Here is a 25,873-nt window from a genome sequence, read left to right on the forward strand (position 1 = left end):
CTTAAAAATGGTGAATTATAAGCTTAATTAACCTTTTTAATTGGGAATAATTGGCTAAAAATGTTGTTTGGCCGATAAATAGTTTTGGGTAGTTTAAAGCTAAAAGTCCTAATAATTAAAAATGTCCTGTAAACATAAAACTTGGAAAATTCTAGAGTGCTATGTATCAATGAATCAAACATTAATTATGAAACTTAGGTATTTTATAATATTATACAGTAATATAACAATTTTTTTTTTTTGAAGGACAAGAACTTAAAAATTAAAAAAAATGGATTACCCTGTATTGTAACAATAAAAAAACTGAACAAACCTCTGACAAAAGATGTATTATCGGTTTCATTTTTTTCAACTCTTCCGGCCCCATTTTATCACTTTCTAAAAAGAAATAAGGTATTTTTAGAATGATGTTTTCATAGAACATTGTTTCTTTTTAATATTACTCTTTAAGTTAATTAAATATGTATATGACTTTGCATTGCGAATGGTGATGAATCCTTTGAACACTTTGAATACTAGTTTTTGCAATTCTGTTGCGGACATATAACCATCACGATCTTCGTCGTACCTTTTAAATATAGTTTCCCATTCCTTGTTTGTCAATTTATCCAGATTTGGATTTATATTCTAAAATATTATGCACAATTCATTTTAATGCGAATCGTTTTATCAAGATAGGATATAAGTCGAGTTGAAAAGTTAAAAGTATTAAAATCTTCTGAGAATTGCGAAAACATTATTTTTTTAACTTGAAACGTCTTATATTATTTTTCTCTAATTTTAAGCAACATGCACAAACTTTATATTATTACTTTCTATTTAATTTTACTTATGTCACAATAATCTACATCCTCTAGTTTTATTTCTCTTCTTTTTCTACACCTTGTACATATTATAATTGTAAATATATATTTGTTAAAACATTTAAATTTACATTAAATTTAAAAAATAAAAAGATTTTCATGTGTTTTTCATACCTATATAATTTATAAAAATATATTATGTACAATTTATTTTATGCGAATCGTTATATCAACATAGGGAATAAATCTAATTAAAAAGTAAAAAGTATTAAATCATCTGAAAATTGTGAAAACATTGTTTTTTGAACAATAAACTTCCATTATTATCCTCTTTTTTAAGGTACTTTTTAAAAAAAAATTGTATGACATGTAAAATAAATTTGGGAAACTGGAAAGTCAGGCTGCTGCTAAATCCAATCGTTAAAAGGATCAGAAATATAAAATAAATGATTTATGTTTCAGATTTTCATGTATTCGATGCCGATCATGCGCACGTGATAATTCGCTCTTTAGGTTTTACGGCAATTACTAACGTAATATTACACAATTTTTTCAACATTTTATACTGTTCGAACAAGAAAAAAAGTCTGTTTTATGAAACATAAACAGGTTATACTAAACGTATTTTTCGTAAGTATAAGTTTATTCATATTCCCTAACTCATACGGATTGCCCAACATACAGCCAGACTTATCACCATCAACCTCGATTAAAAACAGGCAGACTTCATTAGGCGACGCACCAAAACCCCAAACGATAACAAATGACAATAAAAAGCAGCATGCGACTCCAAACAGAAATAACAAAAGTAGTAAAAACGATTTCTGTGCCACGGCAAAGATAGATATAAGAAAAATCATCGTGGAGACCATTGACGATTTCCGCGCACTAAAAAAATAACTTGATGACAAAAAATATGAATACATCACATACAAATTAAAAAATGAAAAAGATATCTCAGCGCTTTCCTCGGCACAAACCAACTATCTCAGAATCTACCTTAATCCCAACAAGATGAGTTCTATTAATTAAAAAGAGTTAAAATTACCAAACTGAAATGCTAATGACTTCAAAGCAAAAAAATTAACAATGAACCCCATCTAAAAGCAACAGAGAAATTTAAATTAAATGGCTATCATATATATAGAACTGATAGAAACAGCGCTCACTCATATGGAAGAGTAGTAATAATTATCAAAAAATCAATCAAATACTGACAGTCAGACATGCCTACCATGACCCACCTTGATGCAACTTCAATCGAATTTTCAACTGATAATCATGTTCTACAAATTATTACAGCCTATAACCTAACTAAACACCGACCTAAGAATTCTAATATCAGAACCTCCTGAAATAACCTTTCACCGCCCTGGTGGATTAGCTGCCATACTTGACCTAGCGCTAATCTCAAACCTCCCAATCGATCTTCATCACTATTGAATAAACAAGTTCGAATATATTCTGTCATATTTACCTTAAAAGAACAAACCCAAATAACCCTTTCAACTCCAAAACTGATTAACGCAGCAATAAAATGGGAAGTATTTGGATTAAATTCCTAAAGGCAATACCAAAAATCAGACGATATCAAGTGTAGATCATTTAACAGAAACAGTAAAAACGGCAATCTCCTTAGCCCATAGTAAACTACCTACTTCTTCTAAACATCAAAATGTCTCCCTCCCAATAGAAATACAAACCTTAATAAAAAAAAAACAAGTACGAAAATCTGACGGAGAACAAGAAACATAGTAACAGCATGGAAACACGAAATAATTGGTTTTGAAATTAAAGAATGCACCACAGCTGTATTTCTTGACGATACAAAAGCCTTTGACCAAATTTGGCATAAAGGACTTATTAAAAAATTGAAATCTCTCCACCTTACAGCGGTTATAACCAAGATACTTCTGGTAACTCAATTCTTACACATCATTTAGCGTGGATATATCCGAAAATCATCCAAATGATATATCAATCCACGAACGCTTTAACGCATTCGTAAAGATACTTTTATGAATTTCATCTAAAAAATCCGGACGAGAGAAGAAAAAACAGTTATGCTGCTAATTATTATTATTTGTTATTATTAGTGAAAATATAATAAAATTATGTGTATCTAACTGACAATCAGAGTTGTGCACCATTCGAATGAAATGTAATGTAAGTAAAAAATTATTTATATAAAAACTATATAACTTCAAAAAATATTATTTAAATAAAATATTGTTCGAATAATTTCAAAAATAATTGTTCGAAAAAATATTATTCGAATGGTCTCAAATTCAATTAATCAAATAAAAATGTGCACTACTCTGCTTACAAACTTATCCATACAATTTTCTTAACAATCTCTATCGAAAATATTTTGCCGTCAATATTTTAATGCAAGTGGTTTTTATATTTGTTTTTTCCTTGTATACTTTAAGCTCTTATATAATTTTAAAGTTTAGATACATACCTCGGTAGTCCAAATACTAATTCCACCAGCTCCTTGTACAATTGTCCGCGCTTCATCAACTTTATTCTTTAAAACGTTTAAAAAAATGCATAAAGTATTACTTTTTTACATTAAAAATAGAAAACAAATAATACTATTATTTTTCAGGTTTTTATGTGTTTATTTTGTGCTTTTGTTAGACACTCATTTCTATAACGATGAAACATGAAATAACATTAGAAACACCGAAATTTGATATACCCAAATCACAGTCAGAATTGCATTATTCAAATAAAATGTTATCTAAATAATAAATTATTCATATAAAAGTTATTCGAATAATTTCAAAAATAATTATTTGAATATTCAAATTATTTTAGAAATAATTTTTTTCAAATAATTACAAATATAATTATTCTAATAATTTCAAGTTCAGTTAATCGAATAAGAATTGGCACCACTCTGCTTACCATATTTTTATCATTGTCATAATTATCTCTATGGAAAAATGTTACCGTCTACATTTTATCTCAATCGGTTTTTATGTTACTTATGTCAGTATAAGCGTTAAAATATTTCTAAATTCTGGATACTTACCACAGTTAAAGTACCACTCGTAGAATCTCCATCCGTTGTATCGGATATCTTTCCATCACCTGCGGTAATACTTTTCTCTATAAGACCCAAGACACACAAAAGAAGTATAATATTTTTTAAAAACATTGTAATTCAAAATATGTACGTAGCGTGTATGAGATTTGCTAGGAAAATTTTCTAACTGCTATTCACAAAGACTTTTTGTAGAATAAAGTATGAACAGATATTTTATCGACACATAAGATTCAGTTGAAAATGTACTCGTTTGCTGTTAAAACGAAATTGTTTTTGTATTTTCTGCTGTTGTTGTCATTGTTAGTGTTCTTATTTGTTCACATGTTTCGTATATGATGATATTTTCCTGAAAAAACAACCTATTTTTTTGGGCTTCGATGAAAGCAACACAACCTTTGTAAAACAAGCACCTTACATCAATATATGAGTACGGTCAAATTTCTTACTTAAATCTGGTATTCTAATATTTTCGATAAATCAAAATACATTAAACAAATTGATCGATTTAATAAGGATGAGACACTCATTTCCTTTTAATGTAATCGCATTTTTGTAGATTTTATAATTGAAAATACTTAAAATTGTAAAAAGAAAAAAATACAAAATTACGATTATCTAAAGAAAATTAAGCGCCTCTGTACATTTATTTATAAATTTGGTGAAACGTTTTTTTTTTTATAAAATTGAACAATTAAAACAAAATATATTTTCATTATAGTTCGACGATAAAATGAGTACAAGTATTTTTTCAAAAGTTTTTTTTACATATTTAAAAAAACAGCTCATTGCTTTGAATCGGGAATTGTTTTTATCCTTTTGCTCCTAAATCAAGTTACACCATGACAAATTTTGGATTTCTCTTTCTCATTTTAGTGCATGTAGCCATTTAAATTATTAATTACATAGAGATTTTCTTTTTTTAATTTAAAATTTTTACAAAAAGTCCTATCTGGTTTGAGAGACCAATAATTCTATAAAAAAAAAAAAATTAAAAACCCTTTACTTTGTATTAAACTCAATTTTCAAAATATTTAAAATGTGGGGACATTTTAATTCCGTAAGTTGGTGGAATATTTTCAAAAAATATATATATACTGTGATAGGTTAACTATTTTTTTTTTAATTTTATAGTTTTGGACAAATTTACATAATTTTAAAAATTATCACTCTGTCCCTTATATGTTATAAATAACATATCTTATAAATAGTAACGTATATATTGGATTAACTTTTTGAATTAAGTATGATTTGTTGAATATTTTGACTGGTCGATAACAAGTTTTGGATAATTAGTTTCAAAGTTATTAAAGTTTCAAATTTTCGTTTTCTACAATATAGTTTGCTGCATCTATTTGTTTGAACTGTTCTTTTCTTTTTTTCTAGATGGATAATGGGTTATTAAAATTTTGTGGGCCACTTTTTAATTTCTATTGCCTCTTTATACATTCTTTTTCCGAAGTTAGCTTCTTCTCCATGTTGCCATTATACAAATGTGTCATCCACATATCGTAGCCACATTTTTGGTTATCAGTTTGTTCATAAATTATGTCTTTGTATGTAAGAACTGTTGATTTGGTACACACTTCTAGTAAAGCTAATACCAAATTGGGTTTTCTCATAAAAATCTATTCAAACTTTTTTTTCATTAAGGAAAAACCAAAAAGAGCAACAATCACACTTAGACCGTAGTAAATTTCTACGTTACTGTGTGTGTGTGTGTGTGAATCAACAATCAACTACTAACCAAAATATTATTTAATTAATTTGTCAATTGAACGAATTATTAGGAAATACAGCCGATCTACCCCGTAACGATATGCACCCATAAACAAAAAAATTCAGTTTTACCCCCCTTCTTATCACTACTATATTCGGGCTATACAAAATGAATAACTGAAAAGTAAAACCGTAACGTGTCATGTGGTATGATAAAAATAAGAATAGAAGTATAACGTTACAAACTTGACAAAATACTTACAAAATGTGTTCTTCAGATAATGTAAAAAATTGGTTATAGCAATGACAAAAAAAAAACGTTGAAACTATTAAACTGTTGCAGAAAATTAAATTATAATATATTATGTTTATAGAAATAACAAAACGGTTTATTTGTCACAGCCGAACCTAGCAACAGTACAAATTTATAACTAGACAAACGTCTGACGTCATTTTGTATTTAAATAGGTTTAAACGTTAAATAGGAGGAAGCATGACAGCAATAGGTTATACAATAAAAAGAGCACAAAGTAAACGCGATCAACGGATTGTCGCTGATAGTCAACGCGAAGAAGTTGGTGGTCTCCAAGACGCAATAGTTATAGGTACTCCTTTTAACATGGATAATATTATGTTATTAGGCTATATACAAGAAATACAATGTCTCCATTTTCGCGTTATACTTTCATTTTCAGTTAGAGATAAGAGATAACATATCCATTATTAAATCTGTTTCCGTGGAGCGGAGAAAATAACTATTTTTGCTATTTGTAAACAGTTTATTTAAGGAGATTGCGTGCAGTCTGTTATTAAGGAGTTTTGTATAGGCAATATTTAAGAAAAAAGAGGTTTTAAAAAATTTCGACCATGTCAATTAATTTGTATAAGCTACAAGGTATTGTTTTTAATTAAAATACGTTTTACTATGAGTAAAAGTGATTGTAGTATTTTAGATCAAAAAGCCAGACAAAATTTCGACTACATGGGATGGTCCAATTTTAATTCAGTAAAAAGGTTCTAGTTCTTTGACTACTTTACTATGTAATTTGAAGGCCGATTTTCATTAAAAAATGTATTCTTGTATTAATATTATTTAAATTTACAATTTTCTCAATCATAAATACAAATAAGTCAATCGCATTCATACTATATAATACGAACAACAATATTAAAAATAAAATTTAACTTTTTATACATATCTTACAAAAGTTTAAAGATTGAAAACACTGACATTTGGCGGTAATGATTAACACTACTCATTTAAAATTAACTGTACCACTGTGTCCCATGTTATTTCCAGATACATAAAAATAAATCACTTGATATTATAAAGAATAAGGATTCAGGAAATTTGACTAATCTCCAAAAATATTTGTGAAGTCAATTTGTAAATTTTCTACAGCATAATTACTAATTATAAAATTAGATAGTGTCTAATCCAACTTTGATCCGATTTACAACATCACCCAACGATGTCGTCGAGATTAACGATAAACTTTAATTTTATTTTTAAACTCTTAAGATGTTTTTTCATTCTTTACGGGGATTGCATGCGTTCTGTTTTAAGGAGTTTTGTATAGGCAATATTTAAGAAAAAAAGAGGTGTTATTAAAGTTCGACAACTGGTTAATTTGTATAAACTACTAGGTATTATTTTTAATTATTTTTTTTTATTTGAAAATAAGGCTTCAACATCAAAGGTCATTAGCCTAGTGTAAATTAGGAGTAAAATAACAAAAAGAAAAAAATACAAATTATATTGTGACTTACTGACTACGGAAAAAGATTTTTACATTGTTAAAATTCGCTTATGAGATTAATTTTAGTTAAGAATGTAATGATTTTTGTGCTATTGTTTTCGTTGAGTGCTTCTTCCATATTCAGTGGTATTGCTCGGTTGTTTCTTATATCCCGGTACTTCGTGCAATCTAGGATGATGTGTTGAACTGAAAGGTCAGTGTGACATTTTTTACAAGTGGGTGGAGGATTTTTGCTGACGAGGTACGAGTGAGTTGTGAAGGAGTGACCGATTTTGCATCTTGTAATGACAACTTCCTGTCGTCTGTTGAGGTAGTAAGGTGGGATCCATTTCTTTGTATCCTTCTTTATTGTTTTAAGCTTATTGGTTGGAGGAAAGGCATCCCAATAATTTTGCCATCTAGAGTATATTTTATGTTTGATGTCATTAGTCGGTAGGTCGGAGATTGTTGGATGGGGGATGATTTTGGTTGCCAGATTATTTTTAATTTATATAGTTTTTTCTGTGAGTAAAAGTAAATTCGGCAATTGGTTTATTTAGACCAAAAATCCAGACTAGGTGTCGACTAGGTATATAGGATGGTCCAATTTCAATTATGTAAAGAGATTCGAGTTCTTTGGCTACCTAATTTACTATGTTATGTAAGAAGCCGGTTTTCATTTAAACATTTCAGTGTCTTCTATATAAATAAATTAAACTTACAGTTTTTTCAATATTAAACCCCAATTTGTTTACATAAAATAAGAAAAAATCAATAATCCGTTTCCTACATAACCTAGCCCAAGTTGTCAAAGAACTCGTATAAAATATCTTTACAAAATTAAAATCGGACTATCCTAAGTATTGGACATTTTGTCTGGGTTATTGGTCTAAAACGTCAAAAGACCGCATGCAATCCCATTAAAACATTATATTGTACGCTGATATCTGAAAAGCGCGTATACGTAGGTACACTTTCGCCATGTACAATATGTTCCAACACGGAGTGGAGGGGAAATTTTGACGTTTCGGTGAAAGTAGCGACGACCCTTTTTAGTGATAACACTGATAACCGTTGTGTTATCAGCGAAGCGAAGGCCGGGAAAGGTATTGCAACTTGCAAGCTGCAGCTGGTCTGCCGGGCAACACATCCTCCTCATGTCCGTCACGACTCACGAACCGGATCCATTAATTGTTGAAAATGTAGGTCTTATATTATTCTATTGTGTTTGTGTGTGTGTGTGTTCAGTGTGTCACGGTGATTGATTAGAGCACGTTGAACTGAATAATATGGTGTGCGCATGAGTTATTGTTACCTATTTCTGTTGTTGTAAAACGCCATACCAGCATGGAACTGTTGAAAATCGCCAAAAGCAATTTGCGCAAGGAAATCAAGTGGAAATTGTCCGAAATGTCTGCCAGGGAAATCGCCGAGCAATCGAAAATTATCACGAAAAAAGCAAGTACTATCTATGTTGTTATAATTTATAATAATAATAAAAGCCAGTACAGGCGGGGACGGACCGTATTTTACGTTCGTCTGTCTACGAACGGCCGTTGCCGTCGTTACCCGTACAACGTAATCAACGATAATATAATGAAAATATTATTCCGATATCTGTTGCCTGTCGATTTGGTTTACACCAAAGCAACCTAGACATTTTACCCTTTTTTTTTCCTAGCTGGTCTTTTCCTTATTAAATACAATTTTAAATACAGAGTTTTGGGAAAGTTGTATATTATGTCCAAGCCTACCTTTAGATCTACTTTCAGTCAATTTTCGGAGCTTAAGTTTCATAACTAGGCTCGAACAAGTGAAATGAACAAAAAGTTAAAAGATAGAAATGTTTAACTACTTACCTGATTGAACTACTTTTAAAAAAAAGTTAAAGCGCGTCATAATCAGTCAATGAACAAATGTATACATTTTTTTCAATTTTGAAGGATAAGAGGAGAACTTTGGCACTATAAAATATTATTCATCTATTATCTATTATTGAAATATTATAGACTTGCTACATGAAGAAATCAGTTAAGCAGTTCTTAGAGATATTGTGGGTCCAGACACATAAATAGAAAATTAGTAATTAAAACACATTTTTGTAATAACAATACCCTCTCTCATATTAAAGCTAAAAAACGTTTTAATATATTAAATAGAATCTAATAATTTATGATAAATAATAATAATATTAATCAAAAAAATTAATATACATTTTTTCATGCATTGGGAGTATTCTAAATAAGTATAGAGACATTTATTTAATTATTATTATTTTACATAATTTAAATAATCAACTATTGACTATAATTCGAAAACATTACCGCAACTTATTATAACTTGATAAAAGTGGGGGAACTCTATTTATTTTATGGTTTACCAAATATTCAGTCGAAAACAATAAATAATAATAATTACAACAAATGGGTTACGTTTGTCCTATACAATTTATGGCTTAGCCAAAAAAACACTTTAATAAAATACTGACTTAAAATAAAATAAATACTAGTATTAAAAATCATACACTGAAGAACCGAGCCAAATATTTGAATTTATTTTCTGATTCATAATTTCTGAGCCTTACAAATTTAAATAAATAAAATTTGTTTGTAATGGGTATAATAGAATTTAATACCGATAAGGTGAAGTCACTATTTCATAATATTTAACAAAATATTTTTCAATTAAAAAAAAATAAAACTGTATGTCTTTTAGCGTTTAACAAGTAACACTGATGATATCAAATCATTGTATTTGCTTTTCATGTCTTGTTTTCCCTTAGAAATGAAATTAATTTTTACCATTATGTTATATTTTCCAGTTGATATCTAACCCACTGTACGAAAACAGTAAAAGAATATCGATATATTTAAGTATGGATTCAGAAGTGCAAACGGCGGATATTGTTAAACATATGTTCGACTCGGGAAAACTGTGTTTCATTCCAAAGTGGGTACATAAATATTTGTTCAAATCCAAGCCCAATGTAAGTGAATTTGTTTTGGTTATTTTTCCCATACAGATTCGGTCAAAGTGAAATGTCCATGGTAAAGGTGAAGTCGTTGGACGACGTTAAGAGTTTGCCGAAAACCAAATGGAATATATCGCAACCGGCCGACATCGACATTCGAGAAAATGCCATGCTCACAGGTAAGACCACATTGTTGTCATTACGTTTATCTTGAAAAACTAATCGGTATTTTTCATTCACCTTTTACAGGCGGTTTGGATCTTATGATTATGCCCGGTATGGGGTTCACCGTTGGCGGCAAACGTCTGGGACGCGGCAGAGGATATTACGATCGGTGTATACAGACGTATAAAGAAATTTATCCCAAAAACAATCTGCAAACGATCGGTTTAGCCTTCAGTCAACAAATACTCGAAGACATTCCGACGGCCGAACACGATATTACTTTAGATTTAGTCATTCGTCCGGACTCGGATTGACGACCGACAAAATGTTTATATTGTTTTTACCGTACGGAGCCTGTGATAATTTTGGGACACCAAACCAAATAATATTTTTTATTATTATTATTATTGTTATCGAAAACTTTTTTTGTTTTATAGATATTTACATTTATTTTATTTCATATTATAAAATTATTTTTACAATCCGAATTATACATAATCTTATCAGTAATAATAAAATATAATAAATACACTTATTATTTATGCACTATATAATAATCGGTTCGCAAGAGTACACGTTCAACTTAACAGCTAATATATTTTATATACTTGAAAAACAATTTTGTTTAAAAAAAAAAAAAAAAATTGATGTGTAATATTTAGTATAGAGTATAATGAGCATAAACTAAGTACACTAATATCCAGGTATGGCTATAAATAATTATATAATACAAGAAAAATTAAAAACATTTCATCTATAATATTGTGTAAAAAAAAAATTACCTACGAAATAAAATGATGATTTTTAAATCGAAAAGTTTCTATAGGGATTTTCTTAATAAAATAATAATAATAATAATAATATGAAATGAAAAAAAAAAAAATGAGATTATCTCTTAATCGAAAAACCATAATTTCGTACAATCGAGACATGACACGCAATGATTTTGTAAATAATTTAATTATAATAATTATTATATTAAATTTTAAAACATAGTATCGTTATTGGTATTATTAAGGTTTTGATGGTTTTTTTTTTTTTGATCATGGCCGTTCAGAGAGAGCCAAACATTTTCTGTCCTCTGGTGAGCGCAAGGCTGACAGTGACTACGGACACAATGAACATGAACAGACCCAAGCACGCCGTGACCACGCGACACCAGCAGCGTTGTTTTTTGCTCACTTTGATCTTCTGCATTAACTTTTCCGCTTGTTGTGCGTCCAGAGTGAATTGGAGTCCGCGTAACACCGCTCCGCAATCCTGAAATTGTATAATAATTAGATGAACAACCACAGTCTTGTATCGTTTACAAAAAACAATAATGTTACTATATTTTACTAATTTACAATTTACTATAATTTGTGTACTTGTTTATTATATGATTTTATTGTTAAACTGATGTATTGTGTATTTTTGTTTTAGTTGAACCCTCGACATTTTATAACGCAAACAATAGAGTAATCGACGACACGTTATCTTACATTTGATGCATTATTGCAACCACACCGCCATTCAATAATAATAAAAGGGTATGTTTTTCATTAAAAAAAAAAAATAGTATTTTGTTCAATCAAAAATTAATCACATTGACAAGCCTACAAAATATAAATATTCAAATTTTTATTTTTTAAAATGCAACTAAAAATTGATTTTGTATTGGGAGGGGGGAGGCACTTTTTATTGAATAACGCGGTAATAATTAAAAAGCTAAAAGATGTTTTTTGTTTGAGAATATTTTTGAAATCGGAAGTCTATTTCTGTTTTTATTTTTTTATTTATACAATATCAAAGTAGATACATACACACACATTTAAGAAAAATAAAATTATTTTTTTAAAAAAAATAAAATTATTTTTTTAAAAAAAATAAATTTGTGTCGAGTCTATTAGTTTTTTTTTTACATGATGAGAAATATGTAGCGTTAATTTTGAATTTGGTTAAAGTTTAACGAAATTTTCAGCCGACTTTGAACTTGGTGAAGTCAAAAGTTATTATTGATTTAATGGAATAAAAACGTTGTTATGACAAACCTGGCGTTATTCCATTTTCGGGTTAATTTATTCATTGAATAAATGTGTATTTATTTTCGTTAAATCATTGTAAGCAAATCACATTTATTTTTTGCATACTTTTTATACAATGTAAATTGTTTTCACTTTTTTGAAGTTTCAGTACGTTTTTATTCCAATTAATTTTAATTATTAATATAAGTCTGTCTACAAAAAATGTAGGTACTTGTGTAAGGTCTCTTTGAGATATTGTAATGACCATGGCACGTTGAGTACAATTATTTATGCTTACTGTTGTTTTGGGTATCTTTTAATTAATGTATAATACATATCTAGCATTTAAGCATTTACCAATTCTGGTTATATGACGTTAATACTTGTTTTCCGCAAGTATTAAGAAATGCTTAGCTTGTACTCTTTTTAGTATATAACCCTAAAGGAACAATCAGAAAAATATGTTCAATTGTTTATCTTGTAAACCAGAGCAAGTTATTGTTTGTGTAAAACGTTATTTAATTAAATTACATCGAATCAAACCTATCTTGTTAGTTTTGTGTTTTACTAAGTCTATTCTAGTGAAATTACTACATTTTTACCACCGTAAAAGATAGTACTTGTTTTGAACTCTACAGTTCATTACACTTGATAAAAAACCAATCATGTTTCTATTGGAAAAAAATTGTTCTTAACGTTTACCACTTATGTAAACATTCAATGTGAATAAATGCAACGATGGGCAATTTTACAATGTGTGTGTGTGATTTACATAATACGTTATGCATATATTTTTCAATCGTGCAAAGAAATAGCACAACGAACAATACAGCGTAAGTACAATAGAATATGAATTCTCGTGGAAATAAAGCGATATCTACCGCTATTTATTAATGTAGGTACCATATACCTTTATTTATTAAGGTGCCGGGTCGGGGGCAAGGTCAGGTGTCGTCCATAAGCTGTGTATTTCAGTTGAACGCATAATAATATTGTTAATAATAATGCTGTGTTATGTGCAAAGTGCACTACAGGTTGTCGTAGCCCATAGGTGTGCGACATGATTTAAAGACACACTACAAACAGCACATTATACACACGGTGAGTACCATGCTATTGACAGCTGCTCGTTTTGACTATACACACACCGATAAAACATGACACAGCCAAATAAGTAATAATAGATGGATACGGTTGGTCTATAACGTATAGAATTGTTTCAATTATTATCTGTAACACGACTTTTTTATTAGGTAGTATTAAGGACCCCCCCCCCTCAAACCCATTTCAGTGGGGTTGAGGCATAGCTGTTGGGACGGATCATGTTGAGCATATCATAGACGGGCGATCAACGCCATAATCGTTGTAATTGATTTTTATTACTTTCATTTATAATAATTACCTGTGATCTCCCTCACTCCAGTGTATTGCTTTGGCCCTTACTTTGCCCCCACCACACTTTTTATTTAACCCGGGACATAAGATTATAGTGTTCTATTATGATAGTAAATAATTAATATCTAAATCGGCGATGAACTTTCGCATTGCAATTAAAAACCATTTTCATTGTTCCTATCATAACAATATTATATTAAAAATAAAACCGGTAATAACAGTATTAATAATTAATGATGCAATCAACGTTAAAACTGTAAAATCTAAAATCAACTTTTTTGGAACGAAGTTCCTTATTTTTTTTAATTTAAGTTTTATTATTTTATTTTTAGGTATTTTATCCTATATTAGGCCAATGTATTAGGTCTTTGGACATTAAAACACTTGCCAAGTCGGTGTAGGCGCGTAGACTTCGTTGATTTTTAATTTTCGTAGAATTATTTAAAATATTTTATTTATTATTGAGCAATTAATACAAAAAGTATGAGAATTTGGCGGGAGGGGATGTGCTTTTATGATTTATACAACTCTAAAGCTCTGCAGTGAATGAACTACCTATATCAGTTAAAGTTCTGAAATTCTTCACTGCACTTCTACATGGGAATGGTGATTCTAATAAGACCAAGGCGTTGCATTTTAAGTGTCGTGTGGCATAGCGTAAGATGATATAAAAATAATTATTTCTTTATCTATGAATGACCAGACGGCGGCGGCGGCGGCAGTGACCCGTACATGCCTCGGACCACGAGTTTTGTGGTTATATCACGCTAAGAAGATTCTATGAACTCGGTAGCGCCCTGAATAATGAACACTATTGATTATATAATATTGTTTAGATGCATTTGAATACATTTTGCGTTGGCGCGTATTAGCATGTGGAATGATCTGAAGGCTGAATATAAATCGACAAGTCTTAACATTTGTATTTTTACATCATCTGTGGTCATCGTCATTGATCAATGGTCGGCGGTAGCTGTACCATAATCCCTGTTAACTTTTGGGCCTTGGGAGGGGAACACCACGGATGGGAAGGATCGGAGATTTCTGAAAAGGCATTTTGGTTGCACAGGCAAGTAGTATTTTAGCTTCGATACGGAGCTGAGAAGGTATTGGTTTTTTTGTTGTGTGTCTTTTACCCACAACGCCTTCCATACCGACCTCTTCGTGTAGCAAGTCTATGGAACAGAGAATTGTATCCGGGACAAACATTTAAAAAGTTCACTCCTCCCCTTCAAAATCGAGAAAAACACTCGAAAAATGTACATATTATATTTCAGTTCAAAATTACGGACCGCTATACTTCTTTAAAAATATTCAATTGGCTCAAAATTTGTAAGGAATATTATTTGGATAATGTACTATCGATAAACGTCGACAATCCAAAAAAACTATAATAAATCCTTTCTTCTAACTGGAGGGGTGGACACATTACATTATTTCACCTTTTCAAGAGAAGTTCCAGGACTTGAGGTGAAATAACAATTTACTCGCCGTTGCAACGATTGAAGACGACAGTGGTGTCATTGATGGTGGCGAACGCGGAGACTTTAACGCAGCGCGACGTTCGTTGAGAGTCCTCGTAGTCCTTTTTTAGCACTTGACACATATTTTTAGATCTTTAGGGCCATCGATTAATAGTCGATTTTAATTTTGCACCCACTAAACCGAATAACTCGCTTGAGTTTCGGTAACGTTATCGATCCCGGGGTTTTCCCATCATCATAATATTATGGTTTTCATTTATTCGAATAATGCGCCGTTATCTAACAAATGGCCGTATATCAATACACACACAGACACACACATAACACTGCTATATACATTCCACGTGGTATATTATCCATTACGGCTGTGGCAATATATAGGTACGTGTGCTGGTTACACACCTTCACACACACAAGACAATAATAAATATTATACAGTACACTATACGCGTGTGCGCCCATATTATGAGTGTTGTGTGTGTACCAGATACAATAATAATATAATAATAGAAAACAATACCGAACGCTAATTATTTACAGACGGCGATTTCGGTTCTCAGCACAAGTGCAATTGCGATTTGTTAATTGCTCAGGTAACAATTATTAATAAACACCAAGGCAATCGCGGTCTCTGTGCCGCAACCGTTTAATTACTACAAAAAAAAACGCGTAACCGAGAGCTTCCAAAAGTACCTATCATTAGCTTTGTTTTTTTCCAGTTTGACAAGACCGAGGCTAACCATAGGCAATGCGCCGGATGACCGATAAATGAAATATACTACATTATGTCATAACGTATTAATCGTCGTCTTCATCGGTTCCACGACGGTATTACAATAATAATGTCAACGAGTCATCGACCATACACCACAGAATAGATTTAGTCAGAAAGGACACTTCCAATGTAAACAAAAACATGGCGGCCATCTTATCGTTTGTTATATTCACAATAAATTATACCTATACACACAGAAAATAATAATATATTATTTAAAATACCACAGAACAACCAGAAGAAACATTTTTCAGGAATTACATGGGTTTTTGTACATTAACCCAGATGGTGCAGTCCCTATTAAAACAATGTAGTTGCTGAAAATGTAAACAATTATTGTAAAATGCAAACCAAAACCTTCTTCAACTCAGAGTAACCACTAGGTAGGAAAAAATCTTCATGAGAAATTGTGGTTTCAGAACGAAGCATCAATGAATTTATTGATTGTGTCCGGGGTCTGCATAATATATTAACTGCATTGAAGCTAGTGGATTTTTGCATTTTATAAGTCATGGGTAATTTTATCCCACAAGTGATAATATTTCTTGAATGCTTTCAAATGATTAAGGACAGATTGAGAGAATAGTTTATATCATTTTGACTCTTTCACTATACCTATTATGTTAAAAATATAAATGTAAGTGTTGTTCGAAGTATCATCAGCCTAACCTCAATAAACGTTTATGCAACTCGACTCTAATATAATAATACAACAAGCGATGATCGGTTTTAATATAGTTGTAAAATATGCAAATGTATACAACTCGAACTAATAAAATATATATTAACTGCAAATATTTTATGATTTTAGATAACGACTGCTGCAACTGTTTTGTAATATTAATATTTATTTATGCATTTTTATATTTATAATTTTGTTTTTTATAGGAAAAGAGTAATTTTTGGCATGTTTGTGACGTGACCAGTTCTGTTATAAAAAATTGACCTAAAAATGTCCACTTATAATGTTTACTATGTTTCATTACATCATTAGGCAAAGAAGTTAAAGTCTTATGGTTGGACATTTGTCAAACACATAAAGTGCTTTTTGGTGTGGCATAATTTAATTTGTCATTGATAAATTGCAATAAAACTATGTTCACATTTTCCCTTATAACTCGGAATCGTTTTAAGGTAGGGAATTTTTATAAATTTAAACTTTAAAACGTTATCTTCAATTTAATATGCATCATGATTATTATTTTATTTGAAAATCGATTAACATATTTTTCCTTATGTCCGAAAAGCTCTAAATAGTTTGCTCACAAATATGGCCTAATATTGATATCAGTATCGAAATTTTATTCTTATGAACTAAGACGGCCAAAGTTGTCCGATTATACTTCTTATAGTGTTTACAATAAATATCAAGTTTAAGAAAAATTGTAAATAGCAGTGAATAATTTTTGTTTCATACAGCACAAAAAAAGAAATACTATAAAATATTGTTTTAAAAATGTTTTATTATTATTTTTCTCGTGTTAACTTTACAATGAATTGTGATCGACAATTTTGCACGTTGTGGTACAGATTATAATAACTGATTGGTTGATTTCGATTAGACACAATGGTATACTGAATTATTGTATTATACCTATGTATTTTATTTCTTTAGAATTTAATATGATATTGTAGACCATCTACGCATGAAACGCAGCGTCGTCCGCCATCATTCTGGTTTTAGTAGCACGTGGAAAATATATGTTTAACCGAGTGGACATTATCTTTGTTCGCCAATCCAGAAAACCACTACAATACACTTAATCTGAAGTAATTTTATTACACATCACATAATAATATCGTGTGTATCGCGTTCAAACAGACAACTATATGCAGACAGTCGCGGTACCTAATATGTTATTATTACATTATTATTATGATACCTATACAATATAATATATATATTGTTGCAGACCACCCAAATTTTGTATTGAGTAACCGTTTGCGTGCGAAAAACACTTAGCACTGGTATTGGTAAGTTATTGTTTACATTGGAGGAAAACGCTAAAAATCTAATTGAATTTTATCGGCAACACAATGAACTTTCTCTTCGACCGGGCCAACGGACACATTACATATTATTATTATTGTTATTGTAGAAAATCGAAATTGACGTGCTGTTGACAAAAATCACTCGCGGTTTATACCTACATGTTTTATAGCAATATATCCTCAGAGACCGCGATCGGTTTGAAGAACCCGCACGCGGTTCATTAACGCAGGGGGGATTTATTAGCTATAAATATTGTGTTTTAGGCACTGACGAAAATAATATCATAAATCATAATATTATTTGACCAATTTTGGCCAACGTTTTCATCAAAAAACCGCATCACGTTACGTTTCACAATGCCCGAGAAGTCTATGCACAAATATAGTATACACTATACACACACACACACTATTTAAAATGTGAGATGCATGAGTCGCTTAACGCAAGACGCGTATGCATATTGTATAATAATAATGTAATGCAATCGGAACGACTTAAGTCCGTCGAAAAGTAATCAAAAAAAAAAATCTACCGAGATATTATATTGTACAAACATTGACGAGGTGAAAACGCTTTGCGGTGCTTACTCCTAATATTATTGTGTAATGTTTAAATAACAGGTAATATAAAATATTGTCATGAACCAAAACGTAACGGCAAAGATGTTGTTTGCTTTAGACGCGTTCACTTGCCGCCTTTATTGACTTTGTCAGTTGCGGCAAGTCCAATATCGTTGCGCGGCCACACTGTTGTATTTTCGACCGATGGCAGTGCTGTTAGAATTTACATATTTAGTTATTAATAGCGCTGGTCTCCATGCCGAAGGGGCGAGGACTCGTTAAACATTAAGTCCAGGTAAGTTTTAATCTAGGTAATTCCATTAAAATGTCCAATCGGAAATGGAGAGTAAAAAATCTACCTAAACGCTAATCTCCGTTTGTGAGAAAACGCCAAGATTTCCAGAGAAATGGTTTGAATGGCTGTGTAAGTCGTCAACTTTTGTGCTCATACTACAAGTCTAGGTCTCTGAAGTTTTTAAGCATGCTGTTAACTAGTACAACATAGTTTTCAGAAAGTTGTTGACAACTAGGACGAATGTGACCCGCGCTTTTTCTCATTCGTGGAATCATTTATGAACTTATTCCAGGCATGTTTTACCGTATTTGTGCAAAGCAAGAACTATTATGAATTGCTTCAATAACCCTAACTCTATATGAAAACTATCATTGGCCAATGTCGGCCATCGTGCGGTGGCTATTTAAAAACAAAAAACAAAATGTTGTTTAATGGCGCTAGCAATTTTTGTACTTGCGTGTTATTCAAAGTGTACCTCCTTACGGTTAATGCGATAATATTGTGTAGCCGTGGTGTTTGACCATGACATACTCCAGATTAAAATCGTTTCCAATTGCACAAACGTACACAACATAAATCTATATTTTTCCGGCCCACGTGATCGGTTCTTATCGAACTAACGGTAAAGTGAAAGGGGTGGAAACGGCTGATTCCTTGTAGTTAGTGTAGCCTAGTGTAATATCCACTAGAAGCCACGCAGCGATTACTGGCCTTCTCGCAGAGCAATAAATAGTAAATATATAAATTTATTTGATAAAATTTAGATGATAAACGAGTATAGTCAAACCGTCGGGTTAGATAGGTAGGTAAAATGTTTGTTTGAGATTTTCAAAAAAAAAGAAATTTTATACAAAATCGTCCAAATGTTTTTACATTATCATATTCGACAGGAAATCAAAAATATTCATCACACAAATAATGTTTTACCAATATTTCTGAAGATCATTTTAAATTGGGTTAGTAAACTACAATGTTTATTTATAAACAGGTCTCGGACTTTGATGCATTTGTATTTTTTCTACAACAGTTTTCACGACATAATCGACTATGAATTTTACCGCGATTTTTTCTAGCTAGCAATGAGCTCAATACGTTTAGAATCAAAACAAAATTTTCAGTAAAAGTAACATTATACCTTAGGTAGAACTTGAAATAATCTATTTACTTTGAGAACGAAAAATTTCGATCAAATCAAAAACTATTTTATTTGAAACAAAAGTTCTTTGAGTATTAAAAAAAAAACAATAATACAATTTCTTAGGTGGTACTATTACATGATTTGGTGTTTTTTTACGGGGTCAATATACATTGTTTTGTCTTTTAGGTTGGTATTAACACCGTAAAAAATAATTATTTGTAGTATAATATATTTTTGATCTATCTTTAAAACGGTTTGATTGCAAGCCTGGTGTTATCGACACCAATTGATTACCTACCAAGTTCCAGCTGTACCAAGTAACAGCTGTTGAGTGAGATATACTAAAAACGAATCCGTTGTACGCTGAAAAATATTCGAATGCGCTCAAAAATTAGCTCTCCTAATGATAATCACACGTGGAACCTTTTGAAATATCATTTTTTCCCTTTAAAAAAATGCCGGTTTTCGGCAATTGATGTTACAATGTTGTATCTATTCTAGTCGGAACGGACCGCCGTGGGGGCAATCGGTCGTGCACGCAGGACGAAGGACGAAGGTCGGTAAACGAAAATCGGTCGAGGAAATGCAAGTTCATTGCCCGCCCTCCCCTCCTAAAAAAAATTAATAAAAATAAAAGTAATCGGCCCGGCAGTGAATGACCCCAGCGAACCAATCGTTCGGACACAGTATTTAATTATTTTTTTTTTATTTTAAGAACGCGTGCCGGTCCGAGGCTCAAACTGATAATCCCGTAGGAAGACACACACGGGTCTCCAAGCTGGCACACAAGTGTCAAGGTCGTGCAACAAGTGGTGATGTTTTTTTTTGTCATTTTGTTACTAAGCCCAAAACGGCCTAAACTGATTTTTTATTTTCAATACAAACGCGCGCCAACAATTTGAAAAGTAAAATTTCGAAATACAAGCACTGCCTTTTTTTTTCTTCCCGAATTTAATCAATTTGTAACCGTCGGCCGATACCGAACCGGATCGGTTGCGGACTCTGTCAACACTTATATTAAAAAAAAATAATAATAATAAACCTGATATCATCTCGCTACTATTTTGTAATAAAATATCATAATAACACACGTCTATATTAGTGCAGTACCTAGTGTAAATTACTATTGTAACATAATAGCGTACTATGTAGTCAGCTAAAACGACCACCGCAGACTAGGTTACGGCTTTAGTATTATTATTATTATTTTTTTTTACATTTATCTTCAAATTTAAATACTTATAGCAATAAATAATCGAAGAGCTCGAAGCACAACCGCCAGACAATTCCACTTTAGAAAATTGTTCAGGACGGTTAAAATACATAACTCTTTATCCCATTTGGGTAAATATTCTACACGGTAAACGCTAAAAAGTTACTCAGGTGATTAATTAATATTTCAAGTAAATTATAAGGAAAACAGTTAGTTGAAGGTTCAAAAACAATATTTTTTACCAAAGTTGTTTTTATATTTGACTTATATTTTACAGGCAAAGTCTGGACGAACGTACAGGACAGTTGGGAGCCAAATTAGAGCAATGGATGGAACCATTGGAAGAAACAACTTAAGAATAACTATGTCAAAATCTCAAAACTCGGAGGCTGTGTTTGGCGTTAAAGACGTTTCAAAAACAAGGTGGCGAGAATTTGTTTTGCTCGGAGATCACGTGTCGATAAAGTAGAAAAATTTAAATACTGAAACAAGTGTACGAAGATTCCAAGAGAAAGTGAGAGATAATTGAATCAGTTGGTTTGAGCATGTTGGAAATCTTGATCAGGGGTGGCCAAATAATATAACGGAGGTGTGTGTGTGTGGAGTAGTTGGAAACAATGGCGATTAACATGTCCTCCCTTGGAATAAGGCAAACAAACAAAAGAATATTCATTAACCAATTATTTGATTACGATTTTGACAATAATTTGGTCTACCATAATTTCTATTAGAAGTGTATCCTGTTTAAAATTAACCAGAAAGGCGCTTTTCGTGGGCTATTTTCGTTTAGCTTCATTAGATAATCCGTTACGTTTTTATTGCCTATATATTTAGAAAAATATATTTATTTTACTTGAGACCTTTTACAGCTGACATTTCATCAAGTAAATCTGATCGGTTTTCAAAGCCCAATCCTCGACCTAACCTATTCGAAATGAAAAATAGTTTTTTTTTATCTAATCGAAGGATACAACATATCGATGCTAGGCTAACCCGTCGACTTGTAGTTCCTCTGTAACCGTTTCACCGATATCATGATATTATAATTTAATAGTCGTTGGGAAATCCGGTATTTAACCGCATTAAAAAATAAGTTTTCGTCCCGAATAATAATTATTGCGATTATCTTCGGCAGTAGAAAAAAATCAAACCTAATCAAAATATTATTAATAATCGCCATTAGATGAAGCGTTTTTCATTAGTAATATATTACGCGTGGAACAAGTAAATATTGTATCTATCCCAATAATTTGTTTCACCAATTATTAATGTGTGATAAATCGTTTACCACATTCAGGGACAACCGAGATGCCGTGAAACACAACGTAAGATTATTTTTTATATTTTGCATAATATGCGTTAATCCTTTTTTTAGCAAAAAAATAAATCCGAATAATTATTAAAAAAAATTATTTGTGAAATTACCGATTATCGCCTAAACGACCTCGTTTCGGCAATTAGAGGTCAGGCTAGTTTGTAAAAGCAGCTTAAGTTGGCATAATTATAATATCGTTTGCCAATAATTACCGACACGTTTCACCTTTGAGACAAGTTCAATGGTAAAATAAAAGTAAACAACGTTAAATAAATATTATGGTTTTATTATAAAAATGTATAATTGAATTCTGTACATGTAATTTTTAATTTGAATAATAACCCATTGCAGCCGTTGTTAGAGACCTCCTGGACGTTGTAGTCTACCAAGGTGACAATAACTTCACAATAGTATGATTGAAAATCAAATGTATCAAATCAATAAATAAATCAAAATTAATCAGCAACATAAAACCTATACTAGTTAGTTTCGATGTGAAAATCGTTTGATTTTACAATAGAGAAATTAATAGCATCAAGCGCGCTCTACAAGATAATAAAATACCGAGGACCGATTTCAAAACGACTGCAATTACTTGGCAATAAAAAAAATTGTTAAACCGAACGCGGTTTTAAAAACGAATACGAAATGTATTGGTATACAATTAATTTTCAATAAACTAAAAAAACACAAAAAGATCCCTTAACTTTACATTGTCTCTAATTAGATGATAATTATTGTAACATGTATAATCAGAGTTATAGGAGTTTATTTTTTCACTAAATAAAACGTATAACAGTAAATATATATATATATATATATACATCAATTTAACCACATTTGGTCTAAAAATTAAGATTGTTGGTGTTTTTTTAATGGCAAATTTGAAATGTCGAGCTACCTACAGATTTAGGTAAACTGCAATGCATTTTTCTGGGGATAGATTACATTAGAAGTCTCAAGCCTGGAGTTTGTTGGAAATGTCATAGTTTTTTTTTTTACTCACAATTTATTAACATTTTGATTTCACGTTCATAGTAAGTGCATTTCTTCCTAGTGATAAAAATGTGATTGATATTTTTTTTTTAACATCGACTTTACTTGATATAACATGATACAGGTGGTTTTTATACTATTAGGTGGATACAATTAGGGCTTATTATATGTCTCTAATAATTTGTTGCCCTGGTTTTAGTAGTTGTCCTACCCGTTGACTGCTAGATGTTGATTCTCTTATACAAAGCAACTTGGAAATATTTTTTATACCGTCAAATGTAATTTTCCCTATTGTCTTTTGGGTTTTCCATAAAAAAAACAGTTTGAATAAACATGTTTAAGGAAATTTAATATGTTATAGCCCACTTAAGATCTTTCTGCTTATCAGACTTTATTCCTAATTAACGTTTTTTTTAATTATTTGTCTGGTTTGTAAATGTTTTACCATATTTACTAACGTTGATAGCGCACTGTTAAATGCTTGGTAAGTTTATAACGTTGTAGAATAACATACATTTTTATGTTTGCCAAAAGAAAAACTATAAGATTATGTAGCGTCTTACGTTAAAATATATAATTTGTATTGCAATTACTATTACTGTCCGCCTAAGGGCTATAAACAACGGTAACACCACCAACTGGCCAATTTTGGCTGTAGAAAAGTATCCTATAGACTCTATAGTAGGGTAGTAGGGTTTTCCATGGGGATTCAAACGACGACAAAATACTTAACAGACAGTACCTAGTAGTAGTAGCCAAGTGCACTGCTACTCAAATGCAATGGAGTGGTTGTCTAATATCGGCGGGCAACGCGTTCCCAAGGACACAACGTGCTCTGCCATTTTCACATAGTCTCTCCCGTGTAATTTGGGTCAATTCGACTCACTCCCAAGGCTCGAGCGTTTCGAAATTCCACATATTCGTTGTGTTTTATGCACCAGAAAAACATACTATTAATAACGATAATTAGAAGAACAAAAATGGTGGGGAATTAGCGGCGGTAGTCGAACCGATGCGCGTTTGTGACCACCGTTGATAAACATGTAAAATATACCTAACTTAAAAAACAAACACCACCACCACTGTTGGGTCGGGTCATGAGGAGAGAGGTCAACAGTCTTTAGTACAACACTGATATTGATCAAATCTATACACCGTGCACAATCAGTAGATTTGATGAATTATACACACGACTTGAATGGCGGAGGAGGGAAGACATCCATCGACAAGTTAAGCTAGTTGTTTGTTATTTTGGAGTATTTTCAGGTAAGAGGTCTCTTGACCAGTTGCGTTTTAATCTACGAATAGGATTTTCAGGAAGCATGAGTGTAGAGAGGTGACTTGTTAAAGGGTTGGAATGGCTGTGGAATTTTAGATGGATTCGTAGGTAAAGCTACTTGCTAATTGGTTCAGTGTGGTGCGCATATTGAACACACTCTGTCAAAGGCTTGGGCGACATCTAAAAAACTGCTCAATAGTAGCTAAACGTTTAAAAAAAGTTCTCTCTGTCCCTTCGAAATTCTGTAAGCCTGGATTGATTAATTAAAAAAATAGAATAAAATGGCAAAAATCACACTTTAACGTATCATTTGGAATGGACAGCATTTTTTTTCTATGGATTCACAACCAGACACAAACGTGACGGAAAACCGTGATCTTCCGGTTTGACCGGCCGGAAGTAGACCCGAATGTCTTCGACACATAGCCTAACGCTTGTTGATATTTATAAGTATCCGTATATATATTTTTTGTATGCTCTTAAACACAACTGCAGTCGACCTGGATAGTAAAAACGGGCATTTCGTGCGGTATTGTCACTAGGAGGCTGCGTGGCGTTGTGTCACCGTTGCACTCGGGAAGGCTTCGTGCACGTGATTGTGCAATGAAGACTACACACACAACACTAGGTATAACAATATAATGTATTATACATACATTATTAGCGTTGTTGTGGTTTTCGTGGCCATCCCGTCTCGAAAAGATGTTTCCCAACGTCTCCGAGGGAAACCGCAGCGCTCTAATTACTGTTGGCCACTCACTTGTATAACAATATATTATCATAGTAATTATTGTTATTATTATTAATTTGAACCTACGATTATGACTTGTTATAGAAGTTACCGAACGATTGTTAGGACGCTTTAGTGGTAAGTAGAGCTCGGAATTTGGTGACATAAGAATATCTTAAAAATATGAATAATAAATTACATTAAGATCTTAAGACTTAATTTATCATAATATTTTAAAAACAACTGAA

General features: G+C 31.5%; 2 protein-coding genes across 6 annotated transcripts in view; one reads left to right on the top strand and one right to left on the bottom strand.

The window, feature by feature from the left end:
* Positions 1-8,432: 8,432 nt before the first annotated feature.
* Positions 8,433-11,848, top strand: LOC126845615 (5-formyltetrahydrofolate cyclo-ligase). Of its 3 annotated transcripts, none has more exons than XR_007686803.1 (5): positions 8,433-8,771; positions 10,135-10,262; positions 10,336-10,463; positions 10,534-11,397; positions 11,507-11,848. XR_007686803.1 is itself a non-coding variant. In XM_050584378.1 (4 exons), exons 1-4 carry the CDS (start codon positions 8,661-8,663, stop codon positions 10,761-10,763), a joined length of 597 nt encoding a protein of 198 aa, XP_050440335.1. In that variant the 5' UTR covers positions 8,433-8,660; the 3' UTR covers positions 10,764-11,848. The 3 variants fall into 3 exon arrangements, 1 of the variants encoding a protein (XP_050440335.1); XR_007686804.1 differs by having other exon boundaries at positions 10,534-11,153; XM_050584378.1 differs by having other exon boundaries at positions 10,534-11,848.
* LOC126845614 (uncharacterized) overlaps positions 11,469-25,873 on the bottom strand; it is a 50,253-nt gene continuing 35,848 nt past the window's right edge. For all 3 annotated transcript variants that reach the window (XM_050584375.1, XM_050584376.1, XM_050584377.1), the window contains exon 4: positions 11,469-11,709. In XM_050584375.1, coding sequence (XP_050440332.1) covers positions 11,503-11,709 — 207 coding nt within the window. In that variant the 3' untranslated portion in view covers positions 11,469-11,502. The remainder of the gene's footprint in view (positions 11,710-25,873) is intronic.

This window comes from Adelges cooleyi, unplaced genomic scaffold (genome assembly GCF_023614345.1).
Source record: "Adelges cooleyi isolate 19-005CV unplaced genomic scaffold, UGA_ACOO_1.1 ACOO_flye_CR_arks_rails_tigmint_CR_PRNA_8, whole genome shotgun sequence".
NCBI classification, from domain to species: Eukaryota; Metazoa; Arthropoda; class Insecta; order Hemiptera; family Adelgidae; genus Adelges; species Adelges cooleyi.

What these genes read in the sequence shown, in the direction of transcription:
- LOC126845615 (XM_050584378.1), top strand. Translation starts at nt 8,661, where the DNA reads ATGGAACTGTTGAAAATCGCCAAAAGCAATTTGCGCAAGGAAATCAAG. An exon ending in CGAAAATTATCACGAAAAAA is followed by an intron (nt 8,772 to 10,134) that starts GCAAGTACTATC and finishes TATATTTTCCAG; the next exon opens with TTGATATCTAACCCACTGTA. An exon ending in AGAAAATGCCATGCTCACAG is followed by an intron (nt 10,464 to 10,533) that starts GTAAGACCACAT and finishes CACCTTTTACAG; the next exon opens with GCGGTTTGGATCTTATGATT.